This window comes from Cinclus cinclus, chromosome 7, assembly GCF_963662255.1.
Source record: "Cinclus cinclus chromosome 7, bCinCin1.1, whole genome shotgun sequence".
Lineage (NCBI taxonomy): Eukaryota > Metazoa > Chordata > Aves > Passeriformes > Cinclidae > Cinclus > Cinclus cinclus.
Genome location: NC_085052.1, coordinates 4,543,445 through 4,564,064, shown reverse-complemented (window position 1 = coordinate 4,564,064; position 20,620 = coordinate 4,543,445). Strand labels below are relative to the sequence as shown.

Below are 20,620 nucleotides of genomic sequence, written 5' to 3'. Positions count from 1 at the left end.
TCAAACAGATATGAAAAAGAAAGTTAAATCTGCATTGCACTTGATTCCTCAAGTTCTTACGTCTGCTCCACGTAAAAAAATAATGTTTAATAATATTGGCCAGGTGTTTAAAATTTAATCAATCAATCCATGAATGACAGGAGATGTAACCCTCAGAGGGTAAAACTGAATTTGTTTCCTTTCTGGGGGAAAACCACCCACATATCCTTGAATGAGAATCTTTGTTCAAAGGCTAACAGGAAACTCCAAGTCGATTTAAGGTAAATACCAGGCCCTGTTATCCAAGAAGATAAGAAACACAAATGCATTGGTAATGTTACAATGTTGTAATACATTACTGAATTATACAACATTGTTATTTCCCCAAATTCCTCCAACTTATATGACTTAATAGGGACACAGACAACGTTCATATATGAGATAATAAAGTGCTTTCAGAAAGGATCACAACTTCCTGTGTTTCCAACAGAAGTATTTACTAAAATGTTATTAAAGATGTTAACCCATGAGCTGCTGCACCAGAAACAAAACAGTCAGTAAAAAAGCAGGAATATGGTATTTAGGTGTTCCTGTACAATTCTGCAGAAAAAAAAGCACCTGCAACAAAACCCAGCAGTGGTACCTTCTGTCTTTTTTTTTGTTAGCATAGTTCTGAAATGTGCGCTGAGAGCTGCAGGATAAACCTTCCGAGCTCTATTTCACATTAGCCATGTGCATTGAAATACCCACTCTTGTTAGACAAAGGATAAGGCTTATACCAAAAACCACTCTGCCACTTGGCTGCATATCTTTGGTATATTTATAGTGCAACTGTTCTGCTTCTTCTCTGAAGGGGAAGGTTTTCCAAAGCACTGCATCCCCTGCCACTGAGAACCTACCACGAACTCCTACACTCACTAGGACCTCTGACACCAACATACTGCTTTAAACAAGTGAAGAATGTGCAGTGAAAATAATTCCTTCCTGTTTTTTAAAAGTACTGCTGAAATAAAACTGTATCATGCTGGAAAGTAATAGCATGTTTCAGTCCTCTTGCAAGATTTTAGGAGCATACAAATGCGAGCACAAATTTCACAGCAATTTTTAACAGCAGATATCCAAGGTGCTATTTGAAAACATCTGTAATTTAATGATTGTTAATCTAGATTTAGTCAACCTTTGTCTCTACAAAAAAAAAAAAAAGAAGACACCTGTTTTTCATTTTGCTTAGATACATAGAATTATTCATAGTGCATAGAAAGGCTAGAACTACTTAATTAAAATATACTGCAAGCGTGTTTTTCTAAACTTATATTGCTAAAGCCTTGCTGTACTGTAAGATTTATTGGAGCTGGCCTTTACACACAGCACCATGTACTGGCACAAGCCTGGCTATATACCTGTGTTTCAGCCTATCTGAGTGGGCACACCAGCACACGACTATGGTACAGAGCATCCAGTGGCAGTGCAATGAAATGTAGAGCCATTGAAGTGCCATCTCCTGGGCCTTCAGCTCCTGAACAGCAGCATTCTCTCTGAGCAGGTCTGTCCCACCAGGCTTGCATATTGCTGAACGCTGGCCTCGTCACTTGGCCCCTTCCTCCTCTTCTTGTACACGCTGTAAGGCATCACGGTTCTCTTGTGGAGCACTCTCACCCTGCCCAGCTCCTTCAGGCGACCTTCATCCACTGCAGAGGCAATCAGAGAACACAAAACCAGTTATTCATAGTGTCCACATCACCTGAATTTATGCCTCTAACCTCAATATGCATAATGAAAACCGCGTGAAGTAAGAGATCTGCAGATGAAAGCTGAGCTGAGCTGCAGCGCGTTCTTGAATCATGGCTGGCAACAAAACCCAGCCTGTAAAGGAACTGTGTCTGCAATGTGTGGAAAGGTAAATCATGCATCATATGTTTCTAATGGTGATGGGTGGCATTTCTGAAAACAACTCCACTGCTGTATTTAAAAAGTCACATTCATTTAGTGCTCCTGGAGCCAGAAATCAAACTCTACCTGGGAGAGACTCAAGCAGAACTGACCAGGAGAGACTTGTCATTACAGAACCCCTTGCAAAACCCACCACACCAGCTGGGACACATGTATTAAAACCAGCAAGAAGCCTCCAGGCTGATTCCTTAGGTAAGCATCAGGCAATAAACCATCTTCCCAGGTGAAACCCCCTCCAGCTCCAATCTGTTTTTCCCTCAGTTATACTGGTTTCTGAGTTTCATTCTAGGGGTTACACATCCTTAAGTCTGATCCCTGAGCCCTGTAGATCAACAGGGTGAGCAGTGCAAGTTGTGGGTACAACACAATTCTTCTTCAAAGAACTGTATTACAGTTAAACCTTATTTCCTTCACATACAGACCTCTTGTGATTTAATTTATCCAGAATCATACACGTAAGAGTGTCATGGAACGAGCTAAACCTTCCTTATTTTAATGAATCCCATTGATGCTCCTACTGCTGAACAATTATGTTATATAGCTGCTGTGTGTCAGAAAAATGTGCACTGCAGTGCTAGAAAACTCTTCAAAGAAAGTCAGAGAATGTGCCACACATCTGAGCCCACTGCAGGATAAATTAGCAAAATTATTACAAAATAGTGGGAAAAGGAATCTTGGGTTTTTCTGAACTTTAGGTTCAAAAAATCACCAAGAAGAGTCAATGCAGGATCTGAAAGAGGAGTTTGAGAAGAGAAGCATAAAAATGTCAGTAATAATAAAGATGCTTACTGGAATGTCAATATTTTGGGACATGAACTATGCAAAGATTTCCTTTTGGACCTTCTTTCTGCTTTTAATTAATGTTTCTTTATGTTTTAAAGGAGGCCATGAAATGCTTTTCTGTGCAAGACATTCTGAAGAACTGAAGACCCTGCCCCTGTTCATCCACAGAAATGGCCTATAAACTTTTTTCTGCTGATTGCCTGAATTTAGTATGTGAAACTTAATGAAGGCTGCTTTACCAAGTTTGGAATGACTTCATTACTTTTATCTGTGTTTTGATTCCCGACATGAAAGCACAATGTGTTTCTTAAGACTTAACTGGGAAAACATGGTTTGAAGGAAGAAAATCTGAGCAGTACTTGCTTAGATTGTGCTCCCCATTAATTATTGTTGGCAATTGCTTTAGATAAACACCAAGTCAAAAACATTTTATGGCTTTCTCTCCCTCTTTGAAATCCATCAGGTTTTTGATGTGTGGCCAACACCTCCCTGATATCCCAATAGGTTGGTTTTACTACCAGCCCTTCTGCCTCTTCTCTTACATCCTCCTCCTTCCCAAGAGTTCACCAAGGAAAAAATCTGCAAGTTTAGCTTCTGGAGGTGACACAAGTGTAAAGTTATTTTAACTTCTTAAATTGGCAAGTTTCTATTTACTGCACCTCTAGACTGACTCCCAATCCGTGGCCCGAGATGGATTCAGGCCAAGCTGAGCCCCCACAGCTCCATGCCTAAAGCACTTCGGAGCTGTTCCCTGCTCACTGTCTGATACTCACTGATTTCAAATACTCCCCAAGCCTGATGCTGTGGGTGAGTTCATCTTCTGGCTTACAGTGCTGCTGGCCCCAGATTTGATTTCTTTGAGAGACTAAAGCTATTGTGCCCTTGGTTTCACTGCAGCCTTCCTGGCTCAGCTGAACTCTGTTCTTTGCTGCTCAGCATTTGTGCCCTTCCTCCACTTTTACTCGTTGTTTCCTTGCAATAAAAAGTAACATTCCATATTTCTACAATGATTACCTGCTCTTCCACTGACTCCCCTCAAAATCAAAGCTTTAATAACAAAAAAACCCACCTTCTGTAAAAGTACTTAAATTAATGTAATTTAAACTCCATCTGTAGAAGAAACCTGTCACTGAGATATTAAGTATAAAGTAAAATAATCTCAGGTACATAGTTAAGCTTTTAGACATGGCAAATAGGAATTTGTGTCACCAACGTAACAAATCTGAAAGTCAAAACTCAGCCACCTTTCAGTTGCTGCTGGTCTGGAGGCAACATCATGGGAATTCAGGAAACTATCCCCTTTAAACACAATTTAAATATAAGCAGAATAAATTTAAGATAATTCAATGGAAAATGAAAACAGATTAGGCTCTGGCACACTTTAACAAAGAAGTTACTCTCTCAGTAAGAAAAATTAAATATCTGCTCCTGTTGAGTAGCACATGGTAAAATTTGCTTTCTCTTCAAGATGATACCAATTGAATTCTAACAGGCCTTTCCTGTGTGGCTGATGCTGGGACACAGCAGCAATCACAACTCAAAATGAGACCAAATGCTTTATTAAGAAAAGGTTCCTTGCTGAAAATAAGAAGAAAACATCCTTTTATTTCCAAGCTTTATGAAGAAATTTTATTTAGTGACTTCCATTTCTGGAAAGACCCTGACTGATCAGATAGTGGAACAGTATATTAGGGCAATTGTAGTCATTACTGCAATTACTGAATACAGTACTGTTACCACTAAAAGGTTTTTAAAAAGTGTTTATTTTTTCCTCTTCACGCTTTCTCATTTTTCAGCTCCTGAGATGTTGATTTATTGTAGTCTGCAAAAGAGACAGTCATTTGACAAAAAATATACAAGGTTTCATCCCTTAATTCAGTCACATCTATTAATATAGTCTGCATGGTAGATACACAAAATACAGAACAATCAACTATGTAGACTGAAAGTTCCTGCAATTTTAGGAAACTGGGCAACTGCATGTATCAACTGAAAATAGAAATATTATCCAGTAAGTCTCACAGCTAAAAATACAGGTGAATTCTTGTTGAATAAATGTTACTGTTAATTCTTTCTTTTCTCCACTACGTTCCTAAAGCAGTGAATTATTTACGCTGCAGTTGTCTATTGAAATCTGAATATAGGAGAGATTTCACTTCTAATTCAACCTTGCCACTGTGACCCCATGAAGACTGTTCCCAGCCCCACAGCACAGTTAAATGGAATCCACATATGGAGGATTTCCTTTCTGAAAACACAAGGCGTATCAGATACGTTGCTAAGTACAGGCAGAAAACAAAGCAAGAGGAGGAGTGACCCAAAGCCTCTCCAGGCAATGGGGTGTCTTGGCACTGCTCTGAGCTCCTGACCCAGCTCACACATCCACCTTCCCCAAAAGTGCTCACAGGCAGCCTCAGCCTGCACTCACTCAAAAAAAAGGCTCCCACACTGCAGGGGTGAGGAGGAACGTGAGCAGCGGGAAGCCCAACACACTCCGGTACAAGCCAGCCCTGATTTCTCTGCACACCCCAAATCACAAGCTGCCTCCCAAGCCAGAACATCAGTTTCAAATGCTGATAAGCATTGCTGCTAAAATACCAGCATGAAATAAAGAGGAGTGATTTCACCTTTTTATTTGCCTTTTTATTTTATTCAATAGGAAGCAGTGTGTTTTTTAAAGAAATACAGAATTTCATGGTTAGGATCTTTTCCTTACAGCTCAGGAGTCAATTAGCATTTTTCTAATGTTATTTGGGGAAGCCTACATCCAAAATCTTTTATTCTTCACATGCATTAACCTTTATTATTACTCCCTAATATAAGCTGAAGTGAAAAACAGCTCCATCTGGTCAGAGAGCTGGGTAAGCACGTGCAAAGCTGGACAAGTGAGACATGGAGTGGAGAGTGAGCTCTGCAAAAGCTTGAGAGCCAACACCACGCTGAAAAAATGGGTGATGACTCAAAGTTCCTGAAAACTATAATAGAAACTAATAGAAAACAATTACTAAATGAGTTTTTTGGTGGTGGCTGAGTTGGGCCAAGCTGGTTTTGATCAACAGTGATGTGGAAGGGCAGCCTGAGCTGCAGCATCCTGTGCTGCTCCTCTTTATTGCCATGGTTCCTCTTCCCTCCTCCCCCTCACAAAAATGATATTTTCTCATTTATCAGGGGTATAATCTAGAGATGGAAGCAATCTAACTTTCCTTTAACGTGCTTTTATCCACTAACAGGAAAACAAGTGAAGAAATAATTACAAGTAAAGTGACAAATTTATTGACTTTCCTATTTTCTAAATAGGAGAAAGGACAACTGCTAATTTCCGAAACAATCCACATTAGTCACAGGAAAATATTTCTTATGTTTTCTGTACAGAATGGACTCAGAATTAGTAAGAAGCCTAACTGAGGACTGGCATTTCTAACTCATAAAGAGAGACGTGGTACTCTTCCTAAACTCTGAAATTATTCCGTTTCTGATTACATGCTTAATTTTCTTTAAATGCTCCTTCAACTCCCTGGAATAATGAAATTAACTGACCATCATCACTTTGTGATTATGCATCCATACCCCATAGAGAACCTGGATTTTCTTCCCCCATCACAGCAGGATAAAAAAGTGAAAGAAAGAAAGGAAAAGGCAAAGAATCAACACTAATTCAAAAATTAAAATATTTAAACCTGTGTCATGAACTGAAACCTGTGATTCACTTTGAAAGCAGACACTGAAGGAAACTCACGTTATAAATTAAATTTCTGTTTTGCTCAAAAATGCAATCTCAAAAGAATTATTTTTACCTCTAGGCATTAAATCCACAGAACAAGAAGTATGAAGATAAACACTTGACAACTGCTGCATTTCCAGCCCATGGATGTGTTGGAATTTTGATTATGTTTCAAGTTGCTTGTGGTTTCTAAACTTCAATTTTGAAGCACTTAGGATTTGCATAGTCTTTAAAGAAGAACAGAATGTTCCCATTTTTACAATCATCAAAGAAAAAAAAAATAAAATTCAATTTACAAGGAGATTAAAAGTTTCATGATACTCAGGCTTTCATCCTAGGTGTAAAAATGATGAAAAGAAGCATCATCCCTTGCTGGTTACACTATGATGATGTTAATTTATATGAGAAACACTATGGCCTTGTTGATTTTTTTTTTTTAAAGAAAAGCTACATCTGGTTTACATGACCCTGTCACAGTTAATGATCAATGATTTTAAAACAAAGAAACTGCAAAAGGAAGAAACACATTAACTTTTCAAATTTTATGACTGAAACATAGGAGATATTAATTACTGGAAATAGAAAATTATTCCACCACAGTCAGAAGCCAAATCTTTCTGACCTTTGAATTTAAGCTCATTTCTTACCCAATTTAAAGCATAATTTCTTTTGTTCACCAGAAAAGTACAGGAAGCCATGCTCAAAAACAAAAAGGCAAATCAGCAATACCCATTAGTAGTCATATTTATATAAAACAGTGAGCTGAAATGTGCTTTTTCTCATATTGCTTCTTTCAAGCTAGACTCATACATTAAGGGATATTAAAGACCCCTATGCCTTGGGATACAAAAATACTAACTCAAACCAAAATAAGAGCATAGTTAAAACGAAGCATAAACAACAACACACAAAAATTCAAAGAAAAGAATTCTTAATTAAAACCAGAAAGCACAAGTCACAAAGGAAGTACAGTAAAATGCTCAGGATATTCTCAATCAGCCAAATCTTTGCAGTTACTCTAAATAAAATAGGAACTTTTGAAACCACTGTTCAAAAAGAACATGTTTGTAAGTGGAAAAAATGCACCTTTATCAAAACATTACCGACGATCCCTAAAACAGGGGAATTTTTGTTTTACAGGTATAGGGATCCTCAAAATGGGCAAAGACAGGAGGTTGCAACAGGGGAAAATCCTGAAGGCATCTTCCAACCCAAACTTTTGGGCTTTGTGCCTGAACCCCTACAACTGGTTTACGATGTGGAGCTCCACGCCGAGGAACGGCAGAAACAAGAACTCATTGTGTTGGGACTCCCCTTATTCCTGGAGTAAACATGAGCAGGGAACAGTGGAAAATGTTTCCAGTCAATGCAGCAACTCTCTGCAGCTCAGGGGCTCAGCTGTAGTTCACAGCTTTTGCCTTACCTGGAAACAATCCCTGCCCGTGCCACTAAAATCCAGCTGGACGCTCTTGAAGGAGATGAACATAAAACAGTACGTGTAAAATTCCTCGTTTATTTGAGGAGCTCTCATGTAATACAATTATTCTAGCCTACCTCAATATATTATCCTGTAAAAAGGTGACTGGAAAATGTGTACTGAAGGACAAGATTTAAATCATAGAATGACGGAATCGTTCAGGTTGGAAAAACCCTCTAAGACCATCAAGTGCATCCATTAACCCAACACTGCCAAACCCACTAATCCATGTCCACACGTGCCACATCCACACAACTTTTAAACCCCTCCAGGGACTGTGACTTCAACACTGCCATGGGCAGCTGTTCCAGGGCTGGACAAACCTTTCCATGAAGAAATTTCTTCTAATACCCAACCTAAACGTCTCCTGATACAACTTGGTGCTGTTTCCTCTTGTCCTACCAAGGACTGATACTGACATTTCCCCAAGGATTTGCTTTTTAGGAATGCAGTGCAAAAAAACCTAGTGGTACCTGGGAAAATGTTAGTTAAATGGGACTGACCACTTCCCATCTGAAAACAGCATCCAGTGCCTCCAAAGTCAAGATACTATGACAACAACAAAAAAGGAACATAATCTAGTCAATGGCAAGTTGACAAAGACTTTTTAACTTTTTAACTTTTAGATGCTCTTCCAGAGGACAAAATGAAGTAGTCACTTCAAAACAAGTTAAAAGAATCTTTCACCATTCTTGATGACTTCAAATATGACAAATGAGAATGTAAACTGCCAATGAAGAGCATTAATTCCACACCCAGGGAACTTCAAGTTTGGTGGGTTCTTTTCTATTTTAACTACACTTTTTGGTAAATCTAATCAACTTCCAGCCTTCCGTTTAAGTGCACTGAGCAGACAAGGGTCTGAAGCAGGACCACAGCAGGCACAGCTCTGTTCAGAAGGCAGGGCACCGTGAGATGTTCTCACACTCCTGTGATTCTCTCATCCCTGTGCATTCTCCCTCTAGCCCAGGTTTCCTGACTGCAGCTCCAGGCCCTCAGCAGCCTGCACAAGGCAGTTTTGCAGATCAGAAGTAGCAAAGTCAAAGCTTTACAGGTTCATTCATGGCCTGACCCATTTTTGATGGACCCCACAGGCATTTCTGACTCTGATTCCAGGGAGTTTTATTTGCTCTGAGTCAGCATTGGGGAACCTGACCAAGCTTTCTGCTTCATCAGATGTGCGACCTCTACACTCCTCAGAGCCTTTGATAGCTGAGCTTTTCTGTTCCTTGAAGTATCCAAGTCATTTAGAAGAACACAGGAAGGTTCTGAATTTTGAGTTACTCATTTCTCTTCAGAGACAGAAGGGGAAATCACAGTTAAAATCCAACAAGCACCTGGAAACAGCACATGAAAGCAACTCCAAGTCACTGGCTAGCAAGGAATAAAAACTGCACAGGTATCTTTGCAGAGGCTTTAGCCAGGAACATAATCAAAAGTGACTCTGTTACTGGTGGGAGAGACACATCAAACACATTATTAAATTTGTGAATTAATGGTTGAGAATAGCAACGCATCTTAAATGGGAAAGATCAGGGATGGTGACGATGGTGGAGATGATAGGACAAGGGGGAATGGCTTAAAGCTGCAGGAGGTTTGGATGTAGATGGGATGTTGGGAAGGAACTGTTCCCTGGGAGGGTGGGTAGGCCCTGGCACAGGGTGCCCAGAGAAGCTGTGGCTCCCCTGGATCTCTGGAAGTGTCCAAGGCCAGGCTGGACAGAGCTTGGAGCAACCTGGAAAAGTGGAAGGTGTCCCTGGGGATGGCATGGGCTTTAAGGTGCCTTCCAACCCAAACCATTCCACGATACCATTCTTCTATGAAAAGCCAGTACAAAAGACAAAAGTTAGAGATTATGCTTTAATGAGTTACCGCTCCAAAACAATGGGAAGGAAGCAGGGAAAGAATCTGAAGGAGCAAAAGGGTTAAATACTATTCATTAAAATATCTGAACTGCATGGAAGCGAACGTGGCAGAAAGCAGCAAGAGGATCTTTCAAAAAGAAGGGCAAAGTCCTCATTAAGACTGATATGTAAAGGAGGCAAAAAAAACCAGAGACGAGAATCAAGCTGGGAATTACAAACGCAAACATTTCCACGAAATAGGAAAAACTGAAGCAATTGGCAGTAGCTTATCAGCTAAATAAATCAGATTACAGCAATCAATTTGCTGGCTAAATTAATTAAAACATGGAATCAATTACATTCCATGTGAGGAGCTGGGATGATGTCACCAGGGCAGGGAGTGAAGGAGGATCATTCCAGAAGGTCTGACCCTGGCACAGGATTCCCTGGTGGATGTTGGAGTGTGGCTCAGCACATGCCTGTGGTGTCCCTTCCTTGGCTGCTCTGTGCCTGGGCCTAATTACAGCTGTTAACTTTTATCACATTTGGAAACCAGTCCCACATGCTCATTGTCTTCAGCACGAAATAAATCTGCACCATCGCTCTACTAGTCCCACATTACTGAACTTCTAATTCCTGCTCTTGTGCTCCTAACACCTTCTGCATATGGAAAATGATTCCTACAGGATTTGGCAGTCCTCGCCCTTCCCCACATTCCCCTGAATCTTCCCCCCCCCCCCCCCCCCCCAAAAAAAGCAGAATTATTCTGCTGGAAAATCAAATATCACAATGTTCAAAAGGTGCAAGAGTACCTTCAGCATAAACCCATCTAAGAGTGATCTCTTCAGTGCAAAGAGAAGTATGCCAAGATATCTTTATTTTTCAAGGCAAGTCCTCCAAAAAAAAAAAAAAGTCATTTCAAAATACATCCATTTGTTTCACAATCTCTATGATGGTCATCTCAACACATTTTTGAGAATTTTGCAGTCCAAGCCAAAGGTTTCATAAACCACAACAGAAATCAGACAATTGTGCTGCTTGAGGGACACTGGTTTAGTCTACTCGTATGTTAAAAGCAGATATATTTAGAATATCAATAAATCCAAACTTTTAAATCACAAATATTTTATTAAAGTTTGCATTTTCTAGCCCACATGCCAATTTATGCCATGGCAGTTGCTTAGGACCAACAAATTAAGAGAATAACATTTCCTTTGTATTACAGAAGCACTGCATATGAGGCTAAAACCCCATGCCAATAATTTCAATTTAATCCAAACAGTAAAAAGTGAGGGGAAAATGTGCCTGGCTACACCTTATTGGCATTATCTTCATTGTTTAAACATCTTGTACACTCAAGGATCACACTGGATTTAGAAAGATGCATTCTGATGGCTCTAAGTGTTCATCAGTTTAATTAGAAACAGGCACTCGTAAGATGTGCCTGTTCAAGAGAAGCTGCTAGAAAAAACTGGGATGTCTCTCTTTTTCTTGGTTACAGAATTCAAATTTATTACCTATGGCTGTGATAATAGTGGAAAGTTGCTTCTTTAGAAGACTTTAGCTCGTGATCTACCAGAGTTTATTTAAACTGTTTCCCAGCTCTCTGAAGCACACAACACTATCTTTAAAAAAAAGTAAATTATAAGCAGCAGTTGTTTTAGAGCAAAGCAGCAATTTCTCCCAAATCAGATGATTGCAGAGATCCAAACAATTGGTTAAATGTTTTCCATCTGTGATAGTTTTGTGACTACATTTCCATCATCTCAAGAAGTTCAGTGCATTTATCCTTGCAAACATTAATCTGCATCACAGCACCCTTATAAACATTAACATATCCTGGCCTATGCACTAATCCCTCTGCCTACACCCAAATCCCTCTGCCTACATCCATCCCACAAGGACACAGCCCTTTGCCAGGGACCTGAACCCTGAGACGTGACCAAATGGCAACCACAGTTCCCTTTCAGGACACAAATATGTGATCGTGGCTTTTCTGTTAAGAGAAGGAACAAGACCAGCATCACGTTAATATACTAGAATTTTAAAATATATTGTAAAATTAAACAGTCTCTGTACTGGGTTGGGGGAAAAAAGTCAACAAAATACTTGTGTTCACATACACAATAAATATAAAACATGTTTGAAATACTCTTTGATAACAAAGTGCACTAAAAATTGTATATTAAAGAAAATGTTTTAAAAACACACCACTAGAAATTATAGTTATTGAAACAGTTGTGACAAATCATTTTTCTAGTGGAAGCATTATGCACAAAGACATACTTAGACAGTTTTGTATAACTGCACACGTCTGTAGATTTCTGGCTTTAGTTAAGTTTTACTTACTAGAACTAATAACACTCAGTTGCTTGCAGGAAGCATTAAGACACATAATGCAATCACTACTAAGAGGATTCAGTAGTGGTTAAGTACTGGGATTTTTACTTGCACTTTACTACTCTAGCTTACTATGAGCAGCAAAATAGATATAAATATACAGAAAGATATATTTCTAAAGAAAAGTTTTTTCAGCTAAAAGCTTCAGAAATCTGGTAAAAACATGTAAAGAAAGTTGTAAGATTAGTACAGAGAAAAACTGAAATCTGAAGCAATTTTCTTTAGATCAGTAACTCAAAAATGAGTGATCTGCTATGAACTCAGGAGTTCTTGCATGGAATGGGTTTTTTATAGAGTGATTCTTGTGAGTGTGAAGTGAGGATTTTCTGACGTCTCCAAAGCTTTGTGTGCTGTGCCAGGACTTCCTCCCGAAAAGGGGAGCTCAGGCACTGACTTTAGTGTTGGTTTGGGTTTCAGTTTTGCTTTATTCTGATGGCTAAGGCCTGCATGTGAACACAAGGCAATTTCAAAGGCTCTCTGGATGTCAACATCTGTCCTTTGTGCAGCCACAGCCTTATCACTGGAAAGCACAGAACAGACAAACCCTCTGCTCTGGATTCCACTGCCTATCATCACCTTGGCTCACACCAGCTGTAAGCAGCCAAAAGCCTGGGCTCTTCTAAGGACTTCCACTCTGCTGGAAGAAAAAAGGTTTTACTGCTGTGCAGAGGTGGCAGATGCAAAGTCTGGTCTGCAGCAAGAGCAAGGACTGGAAGGTGTTTGCTGAATCATTTGGCTTTGTAATCTCTTTAGATGGTGTACCCCAATAACAGCCTCCCTTACCTCTACAGGTATCTACCAACGTGCTCAAGTTTGAATCCCACCATCACTTGTTTCTTGCTCTTGTCAAGCCCTTCTTGTCATTGTTCTACCTCTATGAACTACTGAAAAATTCTTCCTGACTTCTATCCGTGTCTCTGCCAGCTACCCGCATCCTGATCACATCAAAGATCCTCACATCTAAAGCTTCCCTCACTCTGCTTCACTCCATTCCTAGCACCTGTAGGAAGCAACCTAAGTTCTGACTATAGGATCTTATCCCAGACAAATTAATGTTTTGAAAATTGCTTTGTGTCACCATATTCTTAATTTCTTCTACAACTCTCAGGCTGCAAAAGATTTCTCCGCAAACCCTGAAAGACAAGTAAGAAACTTCCTTAGATCCCTCTCTTTGAAACTCTCCTTCACTGTGATGTTTACAAAAAGATCAGTTTAGTCTAATACTATTTAGTCTATTAATAGACTATAATTTAGTCTACTACTACAGTTGACCAGAAAACCCAGAAGTGCCTCTCTCTGCCTTTATCCCACCCTTTTGCATCCATCATGATTTCTGTTAACCATACCCTCTGGAGCAGAGTGCCTTGTCTCCAAGAACACACAAAGGCAGAGGAGCCTGTGTTATGCCTTTGTTATGTGATTTTTTTTTTTAACGGGCTGAAGAAAATACTTCCATTTTAATTAATGTATTCCATTTGATGCCATTTTGATTCCACTCTATTATTAGATCTGCAGGAAGCTGAACAGATGTGTATTAGCTTAGCCAATTTATCAACTTCAGCAAACAAAATGGTTAAGACAAAAAAAGCACTGAAGTCCTTTTGAAGTGCAGCTCTCAAAGTTGTGCTCACACAGTTTCTGCAGACACAGGAAGGTGGGAAGCAGCTTCCATCACTGGGATTGCTGTGGGCCATGCCAAAAAATTTGGATAAAACTTCTTTAACAGCCCCATGTTCACCCTGGCTGGCACCCCACGTTGAAGGTTTTGAAGCCACCACTCTCAGACTGGGATTGTATCTGACCTCATCTGAAGCTGCTTTTTAAACATCTTGACAGTCCAGCACTGATGGGGAGAAAGATTTGAAGTTTCACACTTATTTAATTACCACCCCAAAAGTAGGTGTTTTACTTCATAAAGATACTTTTCCACAGACTTCTCCCAGGAGAAACAAACTGAAAATCTCAGTAGATATTAGAAAGAGAAAAAACATGAGACTGTGTTAGTCTAGAAAATGGAAAGTGGAAGGATACAAATATTGCCAGGACACCAAATAAATGATTTATAATTCTTTCCACACTGCTCCTGTTTCATGGGTAAAGCTGTTAGGGAAGACACCAATGAAGCAAAACCCTGAGGAGCAGTTTTGGGAGGAAGTCAATGGGTGTGGCAGGCAGACCATGCCCAGGAATATTTCAGAAAGGCCATCATGTGACTGACTTTGCTCATTAGTTGGATATGTTATCAAAGTCACTGACTGAAGAGCAGCCTTTTAATTAGCTACTTCTTTCTTTAGCATATCTCCATCTGTACTTACAGCTAATGGCTGTTAAATCAAGTTCAGCACTATCTGAATTTCCAGACTGCATCAGTACCCAAACGCTCCAATAGTGCACCACCTCACAAACTCCTTACTTAGTTCGAAATAAATTCCTGGCCACTGGTTATTAGTATCGGAATCTTCATAAATCTCATTTATAATATGATGCCAGGTCTTCTAAATTTTTCAGAGCGAACAGACAACAAAAATGAAGAATCTGTTCCAAGGCATGAGTTCTACAAATTAATATTTTCTTATGGTTAAAAAAAGGCCACTTTTTATGAGTAACTTTTAATTTTTATTCCAGAAAATTAAAAGTATATCTTACTTAGGAAGGAGCTCTGCAATGAAATGTGTATGAATACTCAAAAAACCTTTTCATATTACAAAGGCATGAAAGATCAAAGCACATAACACTCTCCTGAACCTGCAATTGTTTATTATGCAAATTTTTATGATTTTTTTTTTAAATAAGGGAAAACACATTCAAAACTTCAGGAAAATTATGACCACATGAATTATGTCTCATACTAATTATGAGCAAATTAGTATGAGACAATATTTCCCAAACTCTCTGACATTACAGACAGCAATAGAAGATGACCATTGCCAGTGACTGCTCCACTGCCCCAGGCAGCAATGAAAGTCACACCATTTCTCCCAGCTGTTTACTGGATCTGGTTATTTATTACCCTTGGTTTCCATGCTGTAAGTCCCACTCCTGATAAATCATGCCCTATTTACCCAACATAATTACAGACTGTGCTACAGAAAGCTGATTCAAGAGGAATAAAGCACACGACCATTTGTACTGCTCTTCTTAAAATTCACTGTAACTTCATTAAACAGTGACTGTTGGAGAGAGCAAAGGATGAGGAAGGGAACTGATTTCTCTGGTGAGAAATGGCTTCCTCTGAGCAGCAACCCAAACCTCCAGTGCCAGAGCATCCCAACGTGCAGCTATGTTTTAATTTCCTTAAACCACAGGACACCAGTCACAGCTCCAGCAGTGAGATATTCTGTGCTGATAATGGTGCAAAGCTTTGTTTCCCCTGGTTTCCAAATGCCTGCTATGCCACAGGGATTTCACACCATCCACAAGATGCTGCCCCTCTGCTTGCACGGGGTTATTAACACCTTCACAGGCACCAGTTTAGCACTCCCTCTTTTCTGAATACCAAAAGTATCCCAAACACCACCAGCCTCCAAAATCATTCCCTTTTCCTCCCACTTTTGTTATTTTTTTCCAATTTCCCCTCACCAATCTAACAATGATGGGTTTATTTGAACCCTACTATTGTAGTTCTTATCATTATCATTATTAGTGTTCCTGTTGAGCAACCAGGTAACAGGCAGAGGGTGAAGAAAAGCAAGGAACTCAACAGCATTTCCAGAACTTCACAGTCCTGCTTAAGCAGCCTTCAAATTCCTTTAATTTATCTACATCCTGCCCTTTGAACAGTCAACTGCCTAGGGAATCCTACTAAACTACAGTAAAAAACAGAAAAAAAAAAGGTAAAAAGAGTAAGAAGAAAAAATGTAAAAAGTAAGAAGTAGCTGCTGAAGACTGCTGAGACTCAGGCAGGTAAATCTGTGTTTTGGTGTCTAGAAACAGACCACAGTGTTACAGGCTCTCGAGCTGAGTAATGCCACACATCTCTGAATAATATCATAGCCACACTCAGTTGTTACTCACAGCAGAAAGAAAACTCCAGAAAGAGGATATTCAACAAGCTGCAGTTAACAAAACTGAAGTTATTCCCTTTCCCCCCAAGCAGCACACCAAGCACGGTCTAACACAGCTCCCTTGGGGCCTGCCATTGGCCCAGAGAGTCAGCAACTAAAGCAAATTCATGGATTTCTTTCCCATTTGATTGCCTTGTTTTACAGCAGCATCACTGTATTGTGCTCTGGTCAGTAACAATTTCAACCAGCTGGTACATCACTAAGTACCTATTTTACACACGGTGTAAAACTATGTCACTATTCCATCAAGATGTTTAAGGTGCTTCTGCTGTTTATTGTGTTCTTCACATCCACCGACTGTTAAACTGAATATTTAATTGATTGTAAAACTAAATCTGCCACTCTGTTTCTTAACAAAAGCACCTGATGCCTTTAAGCTTCTCCAGTCTTTCCACTTCAATTCCTTTACGCATTCATCCAACAGGAATATAAGTGAGCAACAATTATTTTATTGGTTTTGTTCACGCTCAGAACAGCAACTATAGTTTGAAAATAATCTGAAAGGCAGCAGTATGTGTTTATTTTGAACTACTTATAGTCTACAGGACAGAATGTATTTATTATGTGCATTGCTTAAAGGATAAAAGTCTCTATTTACCAATGTTTGCTGCAGGAGTTGTGAATTGTACACTTCAGCAGCAGATGGTTCTGCTACATTAGACACAGACAGACAAATGACAGATATTTGATTTTTTCTAGCCTCACCTGCTTTTCCATCCTGGATCAAGCGGGAGTATTTGGAGTGCTCGAGCAGGGGCAGGCATTGCTCAATGGGTCTCCACATGTAGGTCTCTGGACACAGCAGGTCAGAGGGTCTGTACTGACCCTGGCAAGGGGAAAAGATGGGGAAAAAAAAAAAAAAAAAACAACAAAAAGAGAGCAGTCATATCAGTTGCACAAGAACTCTGGCTGCAACTTGATTTTCCAAAGAGAAAGGAATAGTTTTTAATCTAATCTACACCAAATGAGTGTTCAGTGAAATCACAGGCTTTAGTCATTTTAGCACCATCTCAGGAGCACAAACTCAACCTTGGCACGTGATGCAAAATTAACAAAACACACTTCCACGACATCCAAGATGAACTAGGAAAGTTTTGGCTTTGCTTACTGGAATTCTCTGCTTAAGTTATCCTCTGGAGTTCTGCTGAGCTGGGGCCAACACTAAAAAACTCAGCACCTCCAAAAGCAGCTCATCTCGAGTGTTGGTAATTCTAGCAAATAATGGAGACCAAAAAGGAAAAAAAAAACCTAATAGAAAAACCCCACTGAACAGTAAGCAGGACACTATTTTTATTACATTAGTGATGGAGCTTTTTGTTCATTGCTATTTAAATAGTAACACTTTAATTCATGGAGCTTTTCCTGGATTAGCTTACAGGTAATGATTAGTGAAATTCTACTATTTCTGGCTGATTTATTAAGAAGATATTCTTTGCAGACATTCCCAGAAACTAAACAGCCTTAATTATTTTCCCTCCAGCTACACAGAAAATCACCACCTCAGCAATAATAACCTCCCCTAATCAGATCTTCATTTGATTTAAAATAAAATTATTCGGTGGCCTATAACTTAAGTCAAAATTCTATCTTTGAGCCATTACTCATGCAATCCATACACTCTCAACATTCAGAGCCATATGGTGGCAATAGCAAATTAATTTTTAACTTGCACATTCATTATACATCTCGGCTAGAAAAACAGCCATACAGTAAAGAGAATGAAAAAATTTGAGGATACAAATTAAAAATGAAAAAACTGGGCATTGTCAGATGTCACCCTGCAGTTGATGCCATTAAGAACTTCACATCAATTACATTAAATGGATAATTAGGATTATCATATTGAGATGGAAGTTGATTTACTGCCCAGTATCTGCTCTGAAAAAAGGCAAAGAAGCTTCCCATGAAGCTGAGCCAGGTTTGGGAAGGGACAACATAAAAGTTGCTGTGACTGCAGCCTGGAGGTGAAGACATTCCTTAGGGACACATCTGTGGGCAAGAACACCCCATTCTGGAGAATGAGAACCACAGAAATTCCCAATTCTTTTTGTACTCTTACTGTTCAACTCTTCATATTTAAAGAAAATTTGACTTTTTAAAAATATTTCCCACCAACAGTAAATTGCTGAGTAGGAAATACAAGAATTATCTCTGATAAAAAGTCATCACAGTATCTGTTCAAAAAGATAAAAATAACTAAGTTTCATGCCAAGCCTTGTCAAATACCTGAGGCAGATTTCTGAAGAAGTATGTATGATTATCTCATTTGAGAAACATCCACAATTGATGTTCTACTACTGTTGGTTTTGTTGGTTTTTTGGTTTTTTTTTTTAACTGAAGGCAAATATTTTATGTTAAATTAAAACAATATTCCTCCAATTCTATTCAGAAACTTAAACCTCAAGGCCCTAGAAAATCCTCTAAAGCCAGAGAATGGAAGTGACATTTTTAAATAAACCACTTTGAAATGTTATGCTCTCGAAACAGAAAAAGTTGAAAGCTACGTGAAAGTAGTGCTTAAAGAACTTTTAATCATCGTTACTCAGATGAAACAGTTCAAGAACTTGGGGGGAAATATGCCTTTTCAGTCATATTTTTTAAAAATTAGAACTAATTACTTGTTGATTTAAAGATATTTTCTCAACTGGCCAAGAAGGCAGAAATCGCCAAGGAACTGTCTTTCAGAGCTGTTGCTTGAACACAGAAAATACAAGTGGCAAATTAATCTTTCCTAGTAGCATGAGTTTAACTCATGGCTCTAAGAAAAGACAGCCCAGGCACTCAGTTTTCCTGGAAGATCCTGCTCCCACATCTTGAAATGTATAACATTTGTGAATCCCACACACGAAAATCTCTGTGCAGCCCTATTCTAGATTTCCCACTTACTTGTGTAACATTACAGTCTGTCATAAAATGGGATGCATAAAATTAACTGCACTGCAGCACTACTGGTTTGGTTATAATTTAAAAACCCATATTCCTCACTGAGCAGCACAGTAACAGGAAAAACTGATTATCCAAACCATCAATGTAATTCAATATTTAGTCTGGGCATCAAAAATACCATAATTTGGAGAGGAAGAGGAAAAAATAGTTCTGAGGTGACTTCCTTTAGATGTTTTCTTAGCCCAAAATTTAGGAGCTTGTTAATAAAGTTCCCTGAAGTTACAGGAGGCTGGGGGATGACACATCACTGACCCAGGACACTCAGTGGAATCAGAGGCAAAAATGCAAGAAGCCCTTGATTCTCTTTGATGTCCTCCTTCCCCTGAAGTGTTTCCAAAGACACCAGAAGGAAGATGGTTCTCGTGTAAAGATGTTTTATTTACACTGCTGGTCAAACCCACATCCCATGAGTCATTCCACAGAGGAGAGGGGAACACAGGACGTACCCAGGTGAGTTCCCAGTGAACAGTTTGCACTGTGTCTATATTGAGAGAATTAAAAAGGGAACCCACAGGACTTCATTAAATAAAATGAAATTATTTCTAAGGGCTTTTGCCTCCCCCCACCCTTTCCATAACCACTTACTTTCCTCAGAATACTTAAAACCTCATACTTACTCATATTTAAAACCTATGTATTTATTTATTTGAAAATAAATCACTACAAATCCAACTCCTACCTTTTTCCTTTCTCACTTTATTCCTGGACTGCAAAAACACCTAAACCTGAGAACCCACACAGATTCTGCCTCATGTACATGAGCATCTGTACTTCAAGAAAAATGTTCAAATTTCATTACTCATTCTAAAATTATTACATCATCTAAATAAATTGCCTCTGAGCATACTATTTATATTCCTTCTTATTCTTAATATTGATTTGCAGCATACATCCAACATAAATCCAAAACAGAAAGTGGATCTCCTAAAAGGAGGTGCTGCAGTGGGATTTATCACAGTAGAACTTAATCAGACTTGCAAAACAGATTTTGAAATTAATTTCTCTTTGGCTTCAGATTAAATCAGCATTCATTTCAGAAGTGATCCTGTCTACGGTAAGAGTTCACAACTGAAAACATTTTGCTTTCTTTTATCTCATTATATACAAGCTCTTGCACAGTAGAACTGTTTAAGCTGTCCAGACCATCTTGGGAATATTTAACTACAAGACTTTCAACAAAAGCTATCATCTTACAGACCATCCCTAAGCACTTGTCTCAGGTTTCAGCTTCTCAAACCCAATGCCACCTGCTGATGAAATGAACTCTGTCAATAGAAAACAACTGCACATATTTCTCTCTCTGCATCTCCATTTTGCCAAGAAATATCCAAGAGACAAAATCTGCTTTTTGAAATGTTTTTGGAAATAAAAAAACAACCCTAGTGGCAGGGGTCCCTGTCCCTGGCAGGGGATGGGACTGGATGATGTCCAAGGTCCTTTCCAGTCCAATCCATTC

General features: G+C 39.1%; 1 protein-coding gene across 1 annotated transcript in view; it reads right to left on the bottom strand.

Moving 5' to 3' along the window:
• Window positions 1-1,174: 1,174 nt before the first annotated feature.
• Window positions 1,175-20,620, bottom strand: part of ATE1 (arginyltransferase 1) — a 66,356-nt gene continuing 46,910 nt past the window's right edge. Inside the window, exons 11-12 of the mRNA XM_062496324.1 lie at window positions 16,924-17,044; window positions 1,175-1,667 (exon numbers count right to left, since the gene is read on the bottom strand). Coding sequence (XP_062352308.1) covers window positions 1,489-1,667; window positions 16,924-17,044 — 300 coding nt within the window. The 3' untranslated portion in view covers window positions 1,175-1,488. The remainder of the gene's footprint in view (window positions 1,668-16,923; window positions 17,045-20,620) is intronic.